This window comes from Pituophis catenifer, unplaced genomic scaffold (genome assembly GCF_029215685.1).
Source record: "Pituophis catenifer annectens isolate HBS135680 unplaced genomic scaffold, rPitCat1.0.hap2 SCAF_6, whole genome shotgun sequence".
NCBI lineage: Eukaryota > Metazoa > Chordata > Lepidosauria > Squamata > Colubridae > Pituophis > Pituophis catenifer.
In genome coordinates this window covers 38636734-38651358 of record NW_027256886.1, presented here as the reverse complement: position 1 = coordinate 38651358, position 14625 = coordinate 38636734, and the positions used below count along the sequence as shown (strand labels likewise).

The 14625-nt window shown below is 37.0% G+C and overlaps 1 protein-coding gene across 2 annotated transcripts in view; it reads right to left on the bottom strand.

Moving 5' to 3' along the window:
* Positions 1 to 14625, bottom strand: part of ETV5 (ETS variant transcription factor 5) — a 33705-nt gene that overhangs the window by 18598 nt on the left and 482 nt on the right. Inside the window, exons 2-5 of one of the 2 annotated variants that reach the window (XM_070945436.1) lie at positions 13119 to 13260; positions 12833 to 12920; positions 12707 to 12754; positions 12419 to 12469 (exon numbers count right to left, since the gene is read on the bottom strand). In XM_070945436.1, the coding sequence (XP_070801537.1) occupies positions 12419 to 12469; positions 12707 to 12754; positions 12833 to 12920; positions 13119 to 13163 (232 nt within the window). In that variant the 5' untranslated portion in view covers positions 13164 to 13260. Of the gene's footprint in view, positions 1 to 12418; positions 12470 to 12706; positions 12921 to 13118; positions 13261 to 14625 lie in introns of both variants that reach the window. The other variant, XM_070945435.1, reaches the window with a different exon arrangement.

The window sequence follows — 14625 nt, the reverse complement described above, 5'->3', positions numbered from 1 at the left end:
GCCAGTGAATACATCACACTTCCTAAATGTGCTATTCTCCAGACGCTTTGAACTTCAATTCTCATCAGCCTTAGTTATTAAGGAACCCAACCCAAATTCCCTGGAAAACATCAGATTTGCCATCATGTTGGATAAGAAATTGTTGATTTAGAGATGTATTGCAGGTCAGCATAAGTACTTTGACTCTAAAATAGAGTAACAGCCATTTTGTTTCAAGGGAGGTTCTTAAGTGCAATCTTTTATAGCTACAGTACAAAACAAGATGGAAAAGGAACATGCCCAGTTAGACTGATGCCAGAAATTAGCAGAGGACATGTGAGTCTTGCCTGCTTCTTCTCAATACAAGTTAGCATTTGGCAATCACCCATGGAAAGATGATGCACATAGCATCTCTGACTATTCATCATTTACATGCTGATCAGCTGTACTCTGCCATTTAAGTTCAACTGGATTTGTTTGTGTACCAATCTGAACACACCCTGAAAAGCTGGCGTTAAATGTGGAAGACCAAAGAAGGCATTTCGAGGATTGACCATTCTTCAATCATAGCAAAGGGGTAAATTATACTTAGGGCCACGGGAAAGGGAAGGTTGCCAAGGAGAACAGTCCAATGCAATTACTTCTATACCAATATTATAAAAATATCTCAAGAGAATACCAATATGTACAACCCAAGCTGTGTTATCACATATCAGTTCCCCAGCACTTGCTTCATTATGATTCTAATAGCTGCTTTCGATCTTAGTGTCTCTCCTCATTTCATACTGAAGCTAATTATCCTTACAGGAACTTGTCCTCAATGCTCCCCCCCCATCTTTGGAGAACAATTACATGGCAGATTTATCGTGGTACTGGAAAAAGCCTCAAGCCAAGAATGAGTTGATCAAGCATCTAGCTCGATACATTTCAAAGTGGAACTAATGCTGTTTTTCCCTTCACAAGAAAAATGTTTTACCTGAAAGTTCGGTTCAGCAAAAGGGAAAAGAACTACATAGCACCTATGTAGTATTCTGTCTATTAAGCCACCGAACTCAGTATTGTATATATAGAACAGGTTCACATGTTACCCTATCACACAAGATGATTTGCTTCTGACTTCGTGGATTGTGTAAACACGGCTAATATGGTTTATAAAATATGAGTCGTGGCTTACCTCAAGTTGCAGCCTAAGCAGTTTTGATTTATTCAACAAACCATTATTAAATAAGATTTAACACAGGGGAGGTAAGGTTATAATTTTGGAGAGGCACCAAAGGCCACCAGAAAAAAGGGGATGACAAAGCTGTAGGAGGCAGGATTGAGATTTTTGGCCTTCTTTCAAGGATTGCTTTTGAAAATTAAAAACAGATAGGCTAATCTATTGGACAATTGCCCATGTCAGTTCTAATTTGGAGAAAAGCAAACAAGCCATCCGTGTCCTCCCGACTGCTGAATTTTAGTGGCACAATTTGGGAAGACACAGAAGATGCAAAAAGACCCTGGAAACTTGCATATACTTAGTTTCTGAATTATCGGTTCAGGGAACTCTAGCTCAGCACAATGTGTGAACCAAGACCCTGAATGTTAGCTGGTCTTCAAATATTCAGATAAGGGTTCTCTTCCCAGCCCATCTAGAACTGCAAGAAATTGAACCTGGAACTTGGTGCATGCAAGTGTTTAGAGCATTTGGTGCATGCAGGTGTTTAGAGCATTTGGAAAAAAGTATATTTATTCAATTTCTAGATTTTGGAAGCACACTTTTGTACTTCGATTATTCAATCTCTAAATAACCTGAAATCTAACAAGTCCTGGATTTAGTCTGAAACCTGAAAAGAACGTACATTCCAACTTCCATTCATTCCATAGATTTCTTTAGGAAAATTTCAAATTATGTGAGGAAAGAACATATAGTTTATTTAGTATTATTTTAATCTATTTTAGCATTAATGGGAGTTTGGGTGGGGTAAAAGAAAATCAAACACAGAAACAAAAGTAAATTCTTATTGTAAACAGTAAAATTAAAATTAATATCTTTAAAAGTCAATAGTAACTAAATTATACTCTGAGCACAGTAAACAATGGAACTACACAAGATGAAAGTCATTGCAAACAGTAAAGGCATTACAGTTAAAAACCAGTAATTACGAAATTTACCTAATATAAGGGCTTAAGCCAGGGATCAAATAAAACTGCTTTAGTTTCTTCATGAAAGACCAGCAGGGTCAGGGCCATCCATACTTCTGGGGAGGGTATTCAATAAAATGGGGGCACCATTGAGAAGCTGATTACCTGGGTCCATGATCCAGGTAATTCAAAAGGAGGAGAAACTTGTAATAGGCCATCTTTTGACGACTAAACGGGTTCACTTTTGGTAATACCCCAAAATGCGAATGTACGTAGACATACACATATGCCATTATCCTACTATTAGTCCATGAAGCTCTGATACATTTAATTTTTAAAACAATCAATACATATTTAACATACTTTCTAGGAGAAGACATTTAAGGAAAAGGCATATGCATCAGAATTTTCTACCTAAATAGTGCCTGAACAAAACAGCTTTGCTTAGCCAGAAGTGGAGTATTATCCACCCGATCCCCTAAGACCAAGTACACAGCTATTACACCATGAGTAGATTGCCTGGATGTGACAGCTTTCGGGCATCACTAACAATTAGTAGTCTTGTTTTGCAAGAGATTTAGAAACACGGACTCCTGCATTGTGGATCACTTCCCAGGAATGAATCTGAATGACAGAAGTGGGACCAATCCAAATAATTAATTATGTAGGAAGACAAAACAGGAGATCACAGAGCTTCTTGGCATACAATACTTCTCAAGGGCAAAATTAAGACCAGAATTCATTTTCAAGGAAAGGCTCCAGCTATCATTTGTCTCCCACAAAATCAATGAATAGTGTACCGTAGGTGATCAAAACCTTTAAAAAAAAAAAAAAGAATTACAGTACATGTCTCTAGTTACTATTCATATTGGCTGTCTTCTGGTATTTCAAGTGTTAATTTTTTCCCTTAAAATTGCCCTCTCCCCTCTCCCCACCCTCTTCCTATTAGGCAGGGCCTTGCTGAACAGCAAACAGCAGGAAACTCACATTGGAGGTGTTCCAGCTGTCAGTCACAAGCATGTTTCTTTCCAACAATCTCTGTGTTGTTTGAACTGTTGTTTTTCTGCCAGCAGCACAATGGAGCTTAGTTATTCATTGAAAGGGGGGGGGAGGCTGAAAGAAGGCACCGCCCTCCATTCACAACCAATTTGGAATACTCCATCCATTCACAAAAAACCCTCTATCCTCACAGCTGAGCACTACCAATCAGGAGAAGGGAAATGACACTTAAGATTATAACAGAGACCAGCTGTCCTACACAGAGGAGCTTGTACTGTGGATGTTTATGTAAGGAATTCAAACACTGCAGAAATGTCCTGAATAAATAAGAAGGAGCTAGCTATTTCACAGAGTTCGCTGCAAACCCAAATGATTGTGCAACATAACTTGTGGTGAGGTCCGGAAATGCCCCTTGACAAGGAGAAAGAAAAAAACCTAAAACTTATTTTAAAAAGTAACTTTTTCTTTGCTGCCCATTAGGCTCATTTGTTTTAATGCTTATGGATGTCCTACTCCAATTCCTTTAAGCAGTTCTTGTATCCCTATTTATGACAAGAGTTAAGAAATTCAAATTACAATCCCAGTGTAACACACTTGTTTTGTTCAAGAACTACCACAGCATGAATTGGCAGAGAAGTTTGGTTGCTGAAAGTAAGAGCAAAAACTAGGCTCTTGAAGGGGCAAGAGCTCTAAAATAGTAGTTCCCAATCTTGGGTTCTAGATTATAGCTGGGTTAAATTAGACTACAGCTACAATATTCCCAATGATTGTGATGGAATCAAGGTTGGAACAGAGTATAGCCCCTATTAACATAAAGAGAAAAGGGTTTCTTTTTTTTTTTTAATAAAGTCTCTTCCAGATTACCCAATCTGTACTCCTGTCATATAGTACAAAATACAGGATTTGGGAGTGCTCTTGGAATTGCAAATTGTCAATGAATGTAAATATTAAATGACCTTAATGACCAGGAGCACTTATGTACAACTGGTAAAGTTAACTCCAGCCATTTCTGGATGAAGATAGCCTGACCTCAACAATGTACAGACTGGTAATCTTCTGGCTGGATTATTCTAATCCATTTTATGTACAGCTGCTGTTAAAGTCAGCTGAGACTACGGTTGGTGCAGGATACTGCAGCCAGGAAAGGATATGGGCACAGAATATGGGAATATGTTATTTCTGCTCTGTTGTAAAACACTGGCTTTCAACAGTACACCAGGCCCAATTTAATATGCTGACATTTATCTTTAGATTTATCTCCATCTCAAATGGCTTTGGATCTGGATATCTGAAACAGTACCTTATTCAATACTGACCATATCACAATTTGAGATCTGCTGAGAAGTAAGTGATTGCTAACCTGTGAAGTTGCTAGACCATATGTTTATGACAATTTTTTTCAATAGCAGCATCAGAGCTTTGGAAAAATGGATCCCTTTCTTTTTGTAGAAAGTGGCTAAACGCCTGTTTATTTTGATACTTGAATGACCCTATCAAAGCTGGTTTTAAATAGTTTTACCATTAATAATAATCTTTTAGTTCTAAGCTTTTTTTAATGTTTTGAAATGTTAATACTTTTTAAATTATGATTTTATCACTGGAAGCAACCCTGAGTGCTGTGAGATATTAGTATATAAATCAAATCATCTTACACATTGTCTCCTCACCCTTCCCCATCACAGTGTACAGCTCCACCCATTGCTCACTTCCTCAGAATAGTGCATTATTGCAGATTATTGGATGTATAATTGATTATAATTAAATGTATTATAATGATTACTGGATATGTATATGATTAACTGAACAGGAACCTACTATATTTTTAAGTCTGATCTAGGTTGGACTTGGGGTATTAACTGGAGACGGACTCAGGAATCACTCTTGGCTATTTTTTAAAATACACTCTATCACATTTTGAATTTGATGCAAAAATTACCATGCTAAAATGGATCATGAAAACAGCAACCAGTTATTATTTTTGTGCATTCTTTCGCATTTGTTCTTAGCTAAGGAAAATTAATACAACTAAAGAGGAACTATTGATTTGGGATGCTTTGAGACAGAGCAACAAAGTATTAATTTCAGATTACAGGAGACAGTTTCACTGCCCAATTAAGCAATCAACCAGACTCTTTCTCTCGCTCTCTCCTGTGCCAGCTCTCTTCATACAAAGGGTAACCGAAATTTACAATCAAACATTTTAGGAAGCTATCCAGAACTTGTCTGGGCAGACCGACTTTTCATATTTCAGTTAGGAATAATTTTTCTCTTTCCCCCCCTTTGTAAAACAAATGGCTTCTGCAAAGATCTGATGGATGAAAACAAAAACCAGAAAAGGGCTAACATGGAATTGAGTTGACTCCTCACTCTCTGGACTACTCTCTGCAGTTTCCTTGGCAAGGTTTTTTGGAAGTAGCTTGCCATTGCCCCTTTCCTAGGGCTGAGGCAGACTGAATAGCTCAAGATGCCCAAGACAGGACTAGAATTTACCGACCCAGTTTCTTAACCAATACATCATGCTGGCTCTTCCAGGCATATTTAACCTTGTTTATATAACTTCTTGCTAACATTCAAATGGACTGAAAGGGAAAAGGGAATACCGTATTTTCCGGCGTATAAGACGACTTTTTAACACATGAAAATCTTCTCAAAAGTCGGGGGTCGTCTTATACGCCGGGTGTCGTTCTCCTGTAACCAGGCAGACCAGCCCAAAAGACTCTGACAAGCCTTAAATGTCTCTGGCGATCCCAGCTCTGACGATCCCAGCTGAGTTGCTTGCCAATCAGGCAACTCAGCTGGGATCGCCAGAGCCCAGAGCCCTGTAAAAGGAAAAAAGTTTTCCCCCTCCAGCTTGCTTACCTTAGCTGCTAATCGCAACGCTTGCCTTGCTTCGCTGCCTTGCTTCGCTTGCCTGAATCCATTCCATCAGCAAGCAACTCCCTGCCTCCAATCAAGCAGGCAGGAGTTGTGGACTTCAACTCCCAAAATTCCTCAGCCAGCAAAACAAAGCTGGCTGAGGAATTCTGGGAGTTGAAGTCTACAAGTCTTAAAGTTGCCAAGGTTGGAGACCTCTGTTCTATTGGGTAAGTTTTTTTTCCCTTTGGGAGCTTTAAAAAAATAGTTAATTGGGGGTTTTTTTAGTTGTTCTTTTTTAGACCTAGCCATTTAAAGTTTAGGAAGTTTTAAATTTAGTTTTCGTATAAAAATAAAAATAAAATAATATTTGTGCAGCTTTCTGAGATTTAGTGGGTTTCTGTAGTGTTTCACTCTAACTACACAAACACACAAAATCTCACAAAGCTGTATGTGGAATTTTGTGTGTGTAAAGTGTGAAAGTTGTTTTTGGGGGCTTTTTGGGGCTGTGTGAGATTCCTGCTTGTTGCAGGGGCCATTTTGAGTCTAGCACAGCTGCTTTTACATTGTGGGTGAGACTGTTGAGTTGTGTTGTGTGTGTGTAAAGTGTGAAAGTTGTTTTTTGGGCTTTTTGTGGCTGTGTGAGGTTCCTGCTTGTTGCAGGGGCCATTTTGGGTCTAGCACAGCTGCTTTTACATTGTGGGTGAGCCAGTTGATGTTTTTTAATTTTTATTTGGTGTGCGTTGGAAGAGGGGTAATCTTATATGGTGAGTATAGTCCAAACCCTATATTTTAACAGGAAAAGTCGGGGTCGTCTTATACGCCCAGTCGTCTTATACACCAGAAAATACGGTAAGTATTTTAAATAGATTGCTGCCAAATATTTTAAAAACCTTCAATAAGCCAAGAACAAAAAAGGAAATGTTTTTTTTCTTTGATATTCCAAGGAAACAATGAAACGTAATCCATTACTCGAATCTGCAATAAGATTAAAAAATGCTGCTAGATAAAAAGAATTACAAATAGCAGGAAAGTAGACTTTGAAGTGTGCAATATTGAGTCTGGACCCCCATGCCAATACCCAGTGAAAAGAGTTCTGGAGTGCACGCGCACACATGTGTGCACGCGCACACATCTTTGTATGTCTGCATATATGTACTGAGAAAGTATATGTTTTAATATCCTCACTATAATTAGAGTCTGAAAAGACAAGTTATTGGTATAACTATAGGATGGATCACATCAGCTCAAAGCCAGGAATATAAGATTATTAGAGTGAGTGGTGTCTTAGGTTTTTAATCTTGCCCACTGTACATAGGCACCAGCTAAGCACGCAAATAATGTTGAAACAGCACCAAATGTGCTGTACATATTGTGCTTTATGTCAGTGTGGCTTTGCCCCATTCTCTGATGCCAAAATTGAGTCAAAATTATCCTGCCTTTAGCGGGAGGTTGCTCAGTTCAGTTAGGGAATTGCAAAGATTTGCCTCTTCTCATTCGACTTTTTCCTTATATAAATCAAATGAGCCAAAATAAATAACCAGCTAAATCATGTGATGCAGCTCGATTATACCATGTTATGAGATCACATGCTTAACTTTCTTATTGAAAATCTCCTACATACAGAAAATCAGAGCATAGAAGGCAAGGCAAGCTTAAAACAACTTCATTTAAAATAAACAATAACACACACACACGCGCACACACACACACACCGTTTTCTGATGAGGAAAAGGAAATGCAATTCTTTATTTTTAAAATGCCAAACAGAACTGTCCAGCAGAAGCAGAACTAAACAATTCTTCTGACATAGACCAGTAATATAATGCCAATTTTCACTGCAGTTTTAATGACCAGCATACATTTTGGAGCAAACCCAGACTGCTGGCTGTAAAACAGAACCCTAGCCAAAAAATAATTCCCAATGGCCCAAATGAAGCAATTCATACATCAGAATGAAAAACATTTGGAAGTTAGGGAAAAAGCGCTTAGGTATTCTGCTCTGTTGCTCTTATTCAGAAAGAACAAATGGCCAATTCTTTTTCTGGGCTAGGGAGGGGAAAAATCTTCCCAATTTAGAACTATCACAAGAGACACATCTGGCTTCCCCTGTTGCTCTTCTATAACAGTGCACAAAAGCTTCAGAGCTTTGCTTAATACCTATGAAGGCAAGCAAGCAGTTTTGCTTTATTTTTTATTATTTATTTATCAAAAAATTACTTAAAATATTTGCACTACAGGTAGTCCTCATCTTACAACCACAACTGAGGCCTAACTGCTAAGTGAGACAGTTGTTTTGTCCCACTTTAAGATCTTTTTTTTTTGCTGCAGTTGTTAAGTGAATCCAGCTTCCCCCATTGACTTTGCTTGTCAAAAGGTCACAAAAAGGTGATCACATGACCCCAGGGTACTGTAACTATCATAAATATGAGTCAGTTGCCAAGTGTCTGAATTTTGATCACATAACCATGGAGGTGCCACAACAGTCATAAGTGTGAAAAATGGTAACAAGTCACTTTGTTCAGTGCTGTTGTAATTTCAAATGGTCATTAAATGAACTACTGTAAATCAAGGACTACCTGTACTATTTTACCACTACATGAGTGGTCTTTGTATTTCACCCCTTTCCACTGTGGATATTCCAGATAATTCACATTCAGAGGATCCAAGAATATAAATGAGGTAGAAGATATCAGGGTGGATAAAAATCAATGATTTTTTTTAAAAAATAAAAAAAAATCAGATTTTTTTTTTATTTAAATTGGATTTTTTTTTATTTTTATCGAATTTATTTTAATAAAAAACTTTTGGGGTAAAAATCTATCGTAAGATAGTTTTCTATTTAAGATACATAAATAATTTAGTTTATTCAGCATGAAATGGAGCTTAGTTATGTAGCATGAGGCTGTATATTCTGCAACACTGGGACTATCAGTGAGTCAACAGTGGGTCAAAGGAGTAGCAGAGATGACAGTTGCTCTTTAAAAATTATGATTTAAATCGAGTTGATTTAAATCAAGCCTTTTTACTAGTGATTTAAATCATGATTTAAATTGTGATTTAAATCGAGTTGATTTAAATCAAATCCATCCTGGAAGACATACTTTGTCTTTTAAGAATTTGTAAATAGTCACCCAGAAATGCAGTTGTGTAGATGGAGCAAAAAAAGAGAGACGTTTTGTCACAAGTAATATCAGAAGCACCCATCCTCCAATGGGTGTGTCCCACCACATAGTGCTAATTATGCAGTTATGTTACTGTTACCCTAGGGAAAGAAACTTTCTTCCCTAAATCAAATGGTTACCGCGAGGAAGGAAACAATTCGGAACCAACACAACAAATGCTATCAACTGTTTCTTTCTTCATTAACAAAAAAGAGAAATTGCATATTTAGATACAAGCACTTTAAAAAGGATAGAGACAGTAAGATCAAAAATAGGTCTTTTAAGTAAAAAAAAGAAGGCAAGCATGTTAACTTATATCAGCCTATAAGTTATAGAAACTTGTTCTCTTCTTGTGAAGGAAGCTGTATCTAAGACATCTGGAAAATACTAGGTTGGGGAAAATACTTATAGCTGCTGTTCTTACTCTTATTTAACAGTTTTAAATTAGAGGAAGACACGCACAGAGACATACTGGTGCCTTTGCTTTCATAAAAATTATACTCTAAACATTCTATATAAACAGGTACTCCAGAATTTGAATTTATGCAATTATATAATCAGAAGCATCAAAAGAAAGAAAAATCTCCCAACATTATCTTCCCAGAATTTAAAATACATTTAAAACACTTACGCTAATCCCCCGCATAGCAGACAAGCATTTAAAACAAGGACAGAATCAACTGTATCCTTAATAACAACGCAATATCTATTCACTTGGCACAAAGCCTCACCAGTTTAAATGGGATTTACTTCTAAGTAAATATGTTTGTGATTAACCCAATAGTTATACCAGTTGATTTTTGTGCCAGAATTCACAATAATAATTTTAATCATGAATCATACACTATAAATCTACGCCATGCTACCAGAGCTTCAAAAAAACCCCTTTCAATGTGCAAACGGTGCCCCCTTTATTCATTTACTTCCTCTATGACTATATTCCTCTTCTTTATAGCAAGCTTTACTGCTACTGGGTTTCATAAATGCAAGAGAGATCTTTGATCTGTAGATTTTCCTCTTCAGATATCGTTCTAAAAAAGGCAATACTCAACTCTCCCCAAATTACTATAACACCTCATAGTGAATTCTGTAGAGCTGTGTTTCAGATCAATTATAGTTTACTTCACTTATAGTTTGACCAGTTGGAACTTGGACATCTTAGTTTGAGGTTGCAAGGCTTCATGTGACCCCTGGAAATGTCTGTCACAACCTCCAGAGATCTCCAAAAGGTATCGCTAAATTGAACTTTTAATGTGACTGATGAAGAAAATTATGAAAACAATGCCTGGAGAGTAGTCATATTAATTATATTTAATTTTAATTAAATTTAGCACAATATAAATCGACTCTAATTTTTGTCCTGTTCCATTAGCTACTTTTAGGGTGTGACTCTCAGACGTTTGGGTACCCATATTGTCCCGTGTGGACTTTTGAATCATTTAATTAGAGATACTTTAAAAAAAAATCCAAATCCAGAAGGATTTAACACTGCATTAGCCAAACAAATTACTATTTCATATGTAAATCTGCTTCCAATCAGGGTGGATAAAAATCAATGATTTTTTTTAAAAAAATCAGATTTTTTTGATTTAAATCGGATTTTTTTGATTTAAATCAGATTTTTTTTTATTTTTATTGAATTTATTTTAATAAAAAACTTTTGGGGTAAAAATCTATCATAAGATAGTTTTCTATTTAAGATACATAAATAATTTAGTTTATTCAGCATGAAATGGAGCTTAGTTATGTAGCACAAGGCTGTATATTCTGCAACACTGGGACTGTCGGTGAGTCAACAGTGGGTCAAAGGAGTAGCAGAGATGACAGTTGCTCTTTAAAAATTATGATTTAAATTGAGTTGATTTAAATTAAGTCTTTTTACTAGTGATTTAAATCATGATTTAAATCATGATTTAAATCGACTCGATTTAAATCAAATCCACCCTGCTTCCAATGGAAATATTTTCTGCCATTAGCGTTATCATGAATACTGATCACCATTAATGTACTGTTGGCTACTCCAATGCAAGAAAGCTAGGTTTACTGGGACCACCCATCTTTTAGAAGACATTTGGTTTTTTTCATATAATCCTTCAGGTTCTGGGCTGGCAAAGCCTGCGGAGAGGTATCTGAACACATCTCTGCTAGCAACAGATCCTCCCACACAACCTAACACACAGCCTAACTTCAGTTTCTACTGCTCCCAGCAAGAACTGGCAGGGTTGGGCTAGAATGTCAACATAGGAAGAAAATTTATTACTCCAGGCTCTCTTTCATCTCCAAAGGAGGGAAGGGTTGGGATACACACACACACAATCTTTCACACACACGTACAAGCAAACCCCAGCAAACGTGTTGCCTGTCTGGAGAAGCTCTCATGGCAACTTTCCCACTCACTTCAAAGTAATCAAAAGACAATAATTAACATGCATTTACTGTAGCACAAGATATTCCATTGCATGCTGTGACAGAGCTGAAATCAAGAATCCGTTCCTCTGCAGGCTATAGTTTTTTTTTTTTTTTGCCTTTAGATACTGGGGCAACCAGAACAGCTAAGCAAAATCAAAAACATAAAAGAAGCCCCCGTCCCAAATAAATACTGTCTGAGCACTGATGTTTAAGAACATCATTTCTTGCAGCACATCAAACCCACAGCGAAAACTATGCATGAAACATGCTTGTATTAAGAGGTATAAACAGGTCCAGGAATGGATTATTAAACCCTACAGACAAGACAGAAATCTCTTGGTGATGCAGCGGGAGCACTCTGGTAGCTGCCTTCATAGAACTGCGGCTTGCCAATGACTAATACTCCCTAAAGCTGCTCAAGTTTCACCAGCAAAGCTTTGTCCTTCATAGCTTCATGAGCTATAGCTATAATAGCTAGGAAAGTCACTGAGGGAATTAGAGGCACAGGGCTGGTGAGAGTGCTTTTGTGTGCTCACTGGCAAATGGATTTTAATATCTCTTACATTATGAAGTATTCATGGGGGCTTGAAAGGATTCTGCGGGAATCAAGGTTAGGCGCATCCTCAAAGATTTTCGCACAAATGTTCCAAAGTTCTTCAGTTAAAGCAAGGCCATTATTAATAGAGCCTCCAACACCATACCTTCCTATTCAGTCCCATCCCTTCCAAGTCACAAGGACTTCTCAAATCCCATAAACATGTACCCGGAGGAATTGCATTCTATTAATACAGGTGACACACAAACAGAAGGGTCAAGGGAACAAGTCACCTATTTTATAATATTTTGTAATCTTTGGGGCAAGAAAATCAAAGATTAAGAACATGACTTACAGTTGTCAGACTGGAAATCTGGGACAAACTGTTCATCATCAGGAACTTGGGCTACAAAAATGAAAAAAAAAATGAACTGGGTTTCTGTTAAATAAACAAACTCCAAGTATTTTGAAAAATACAATTGTGATCAATATTAAAGACTATGCATTTGCTTGCATTGCAGATAAGGTTTAGATATGCAGAGAAAAGGGCCACACCATGGCAGCAACAAATTTCACAGGTAACTATAATCAACAGCTAACAAAGAACAATAAAAATGTAGAAAGTTATATCAATAGGATTTACCTTCAGCTAACCAAGCCTCCTGAAGCTGACTAAGGTCTTGAAACAATTCTGAAAGAAAATAAAAAAAGGCTACTAAAAAGATACAAAAATGTTTAGATGTGTTATTAAGGATGGTAATGAGTCTACCTTCAGAATCATGAGCCAGATCAGTGTCTTGAAATTTCCTTTTTCTTTCATTCACTGGCCTTCCACGACATTCATCCGTGCAAGATTTCTAATGAAAGCAAAATATGTGTGTATATATATATATATATATATATATATATATATATATATATATATATATAGCTACAAAGGGCAAATAGCAAATAAATAAATAAAACTTGGCACAAAAACTTGGGAAGGTGTTAGTAGAAAAATTTCATGCATGAAGAAAACAGTTGCATAAAATATATAACCATACAAGACATACCCCAGGAACCATGAAAGGGACTTGCTGGTCATAAAAGCCATCCATTGTGTTTGCTGATTCTTAAATATTCCTTTGAATGGTTTTAGCATTGAGCAATTCCAGGATAAGAAGGGTTCAAAATCTAGCTCCGGCAGATTTAAAACTGGAGAGAAGAGAGATAGATATATTTTTTTTTAAGAAACCAACCATTGCATTTTAATAGACTTTCTCTAACAGTATGTGAGCATAATTTGAAAACTTTGAGGATTATCTGTTATACTCCCCATTATAGTACTTTTCTTCATCTAGTTTTTATTATATTTATTCATTTTTTTACCATCATCTTATTTTTCTTTGTAACCAACAGATGATAGGTCTCAACTTTATTGGTTGTGCCACGGAATTACTATGGAAACAGTTATGATAGTACAAAAAGCAAATTCCAATTACAAAGCGATGGATTACAAACCAAAGGGTCATACGTTTTCAAGTTCGTTTTCCTTTCTAGGTGATCTAGAGCTAAAATATAAATAGCAACAAGTGCAAAGAAAATCAATTCTGTTGTGTAAGAGCTCAGCTTTCAGATGGAAGATGCCTAGCCTGTTTTAGATAAACAGAGAAAGTAATTTTCCAGAACTTAAGCATGAGCTTACTAAATTTATTTTCATTCAACATTATTTACTTCCTACAAAATAAATTCAGGATGGATACCCTTGTAAGTATTCCTGTTTTAGCAAAAGAATGCTAAGAAACATCAGATAACTCCTGATAGAGGGCACTAAATAACTCAGCTCTTGTTTTACTGATGGAATTTTCAAGACTTTTAAGTAGCCTGTGAATGTTTTTTTCAAGGCAGAGTTTTGTAGCTAGTTAGTCCAGCCAGTTTTTGCTAAATGGTCGACAAAGATAAAACATTTATGTTCTAAAGAAAAGCTTCTGGAAAGCTTTTATAGCACTGGAGGGTGGTAAGAAAACAGCTTACGATCGTCTCTATCCTAGATTAACTGTCGCAGACTATTTCTAAATGTCAGCAAGAAAATCCAGAAATTGTCCACTAGAATTCTAGAGAAAACCCCAAATTTCTAAATTATCCGATCGGTTTTAAAATGTTTGACATTTAAAGCAATCGCTGAAAGATAAAATAGCATATTCACTGCTTCGCATTTTGCGTTATAGCCACCGTTTTCCTTCTGCCTCTCCTGAACCTTGTGTAAAAAAACCCTGAAAAACCTTTCACGTAGCCAAACAATAGAGTTACAATCCCCTCCCCCGCGCCGCGCGCGAATCTGGCTTAAGTTTTATGAATGGCAGAGCAAACAACCGGAGCAGGTATAGCGTAACTAGAACCCTAGCGCAGGGCCTCATTCGCAATAACAAGGGACGCACTCCATTCATTAAACGCCTTCAGATATACCACCCCCTCCCCTGAGCAGAACGCCGCGAAAAGGTTCAGCCCCCGCCCCCGCACTCATGCGCTCCATTCACAGAAAACCAGCTCCATTCATAAAATCGCCCACATTCACAAAAC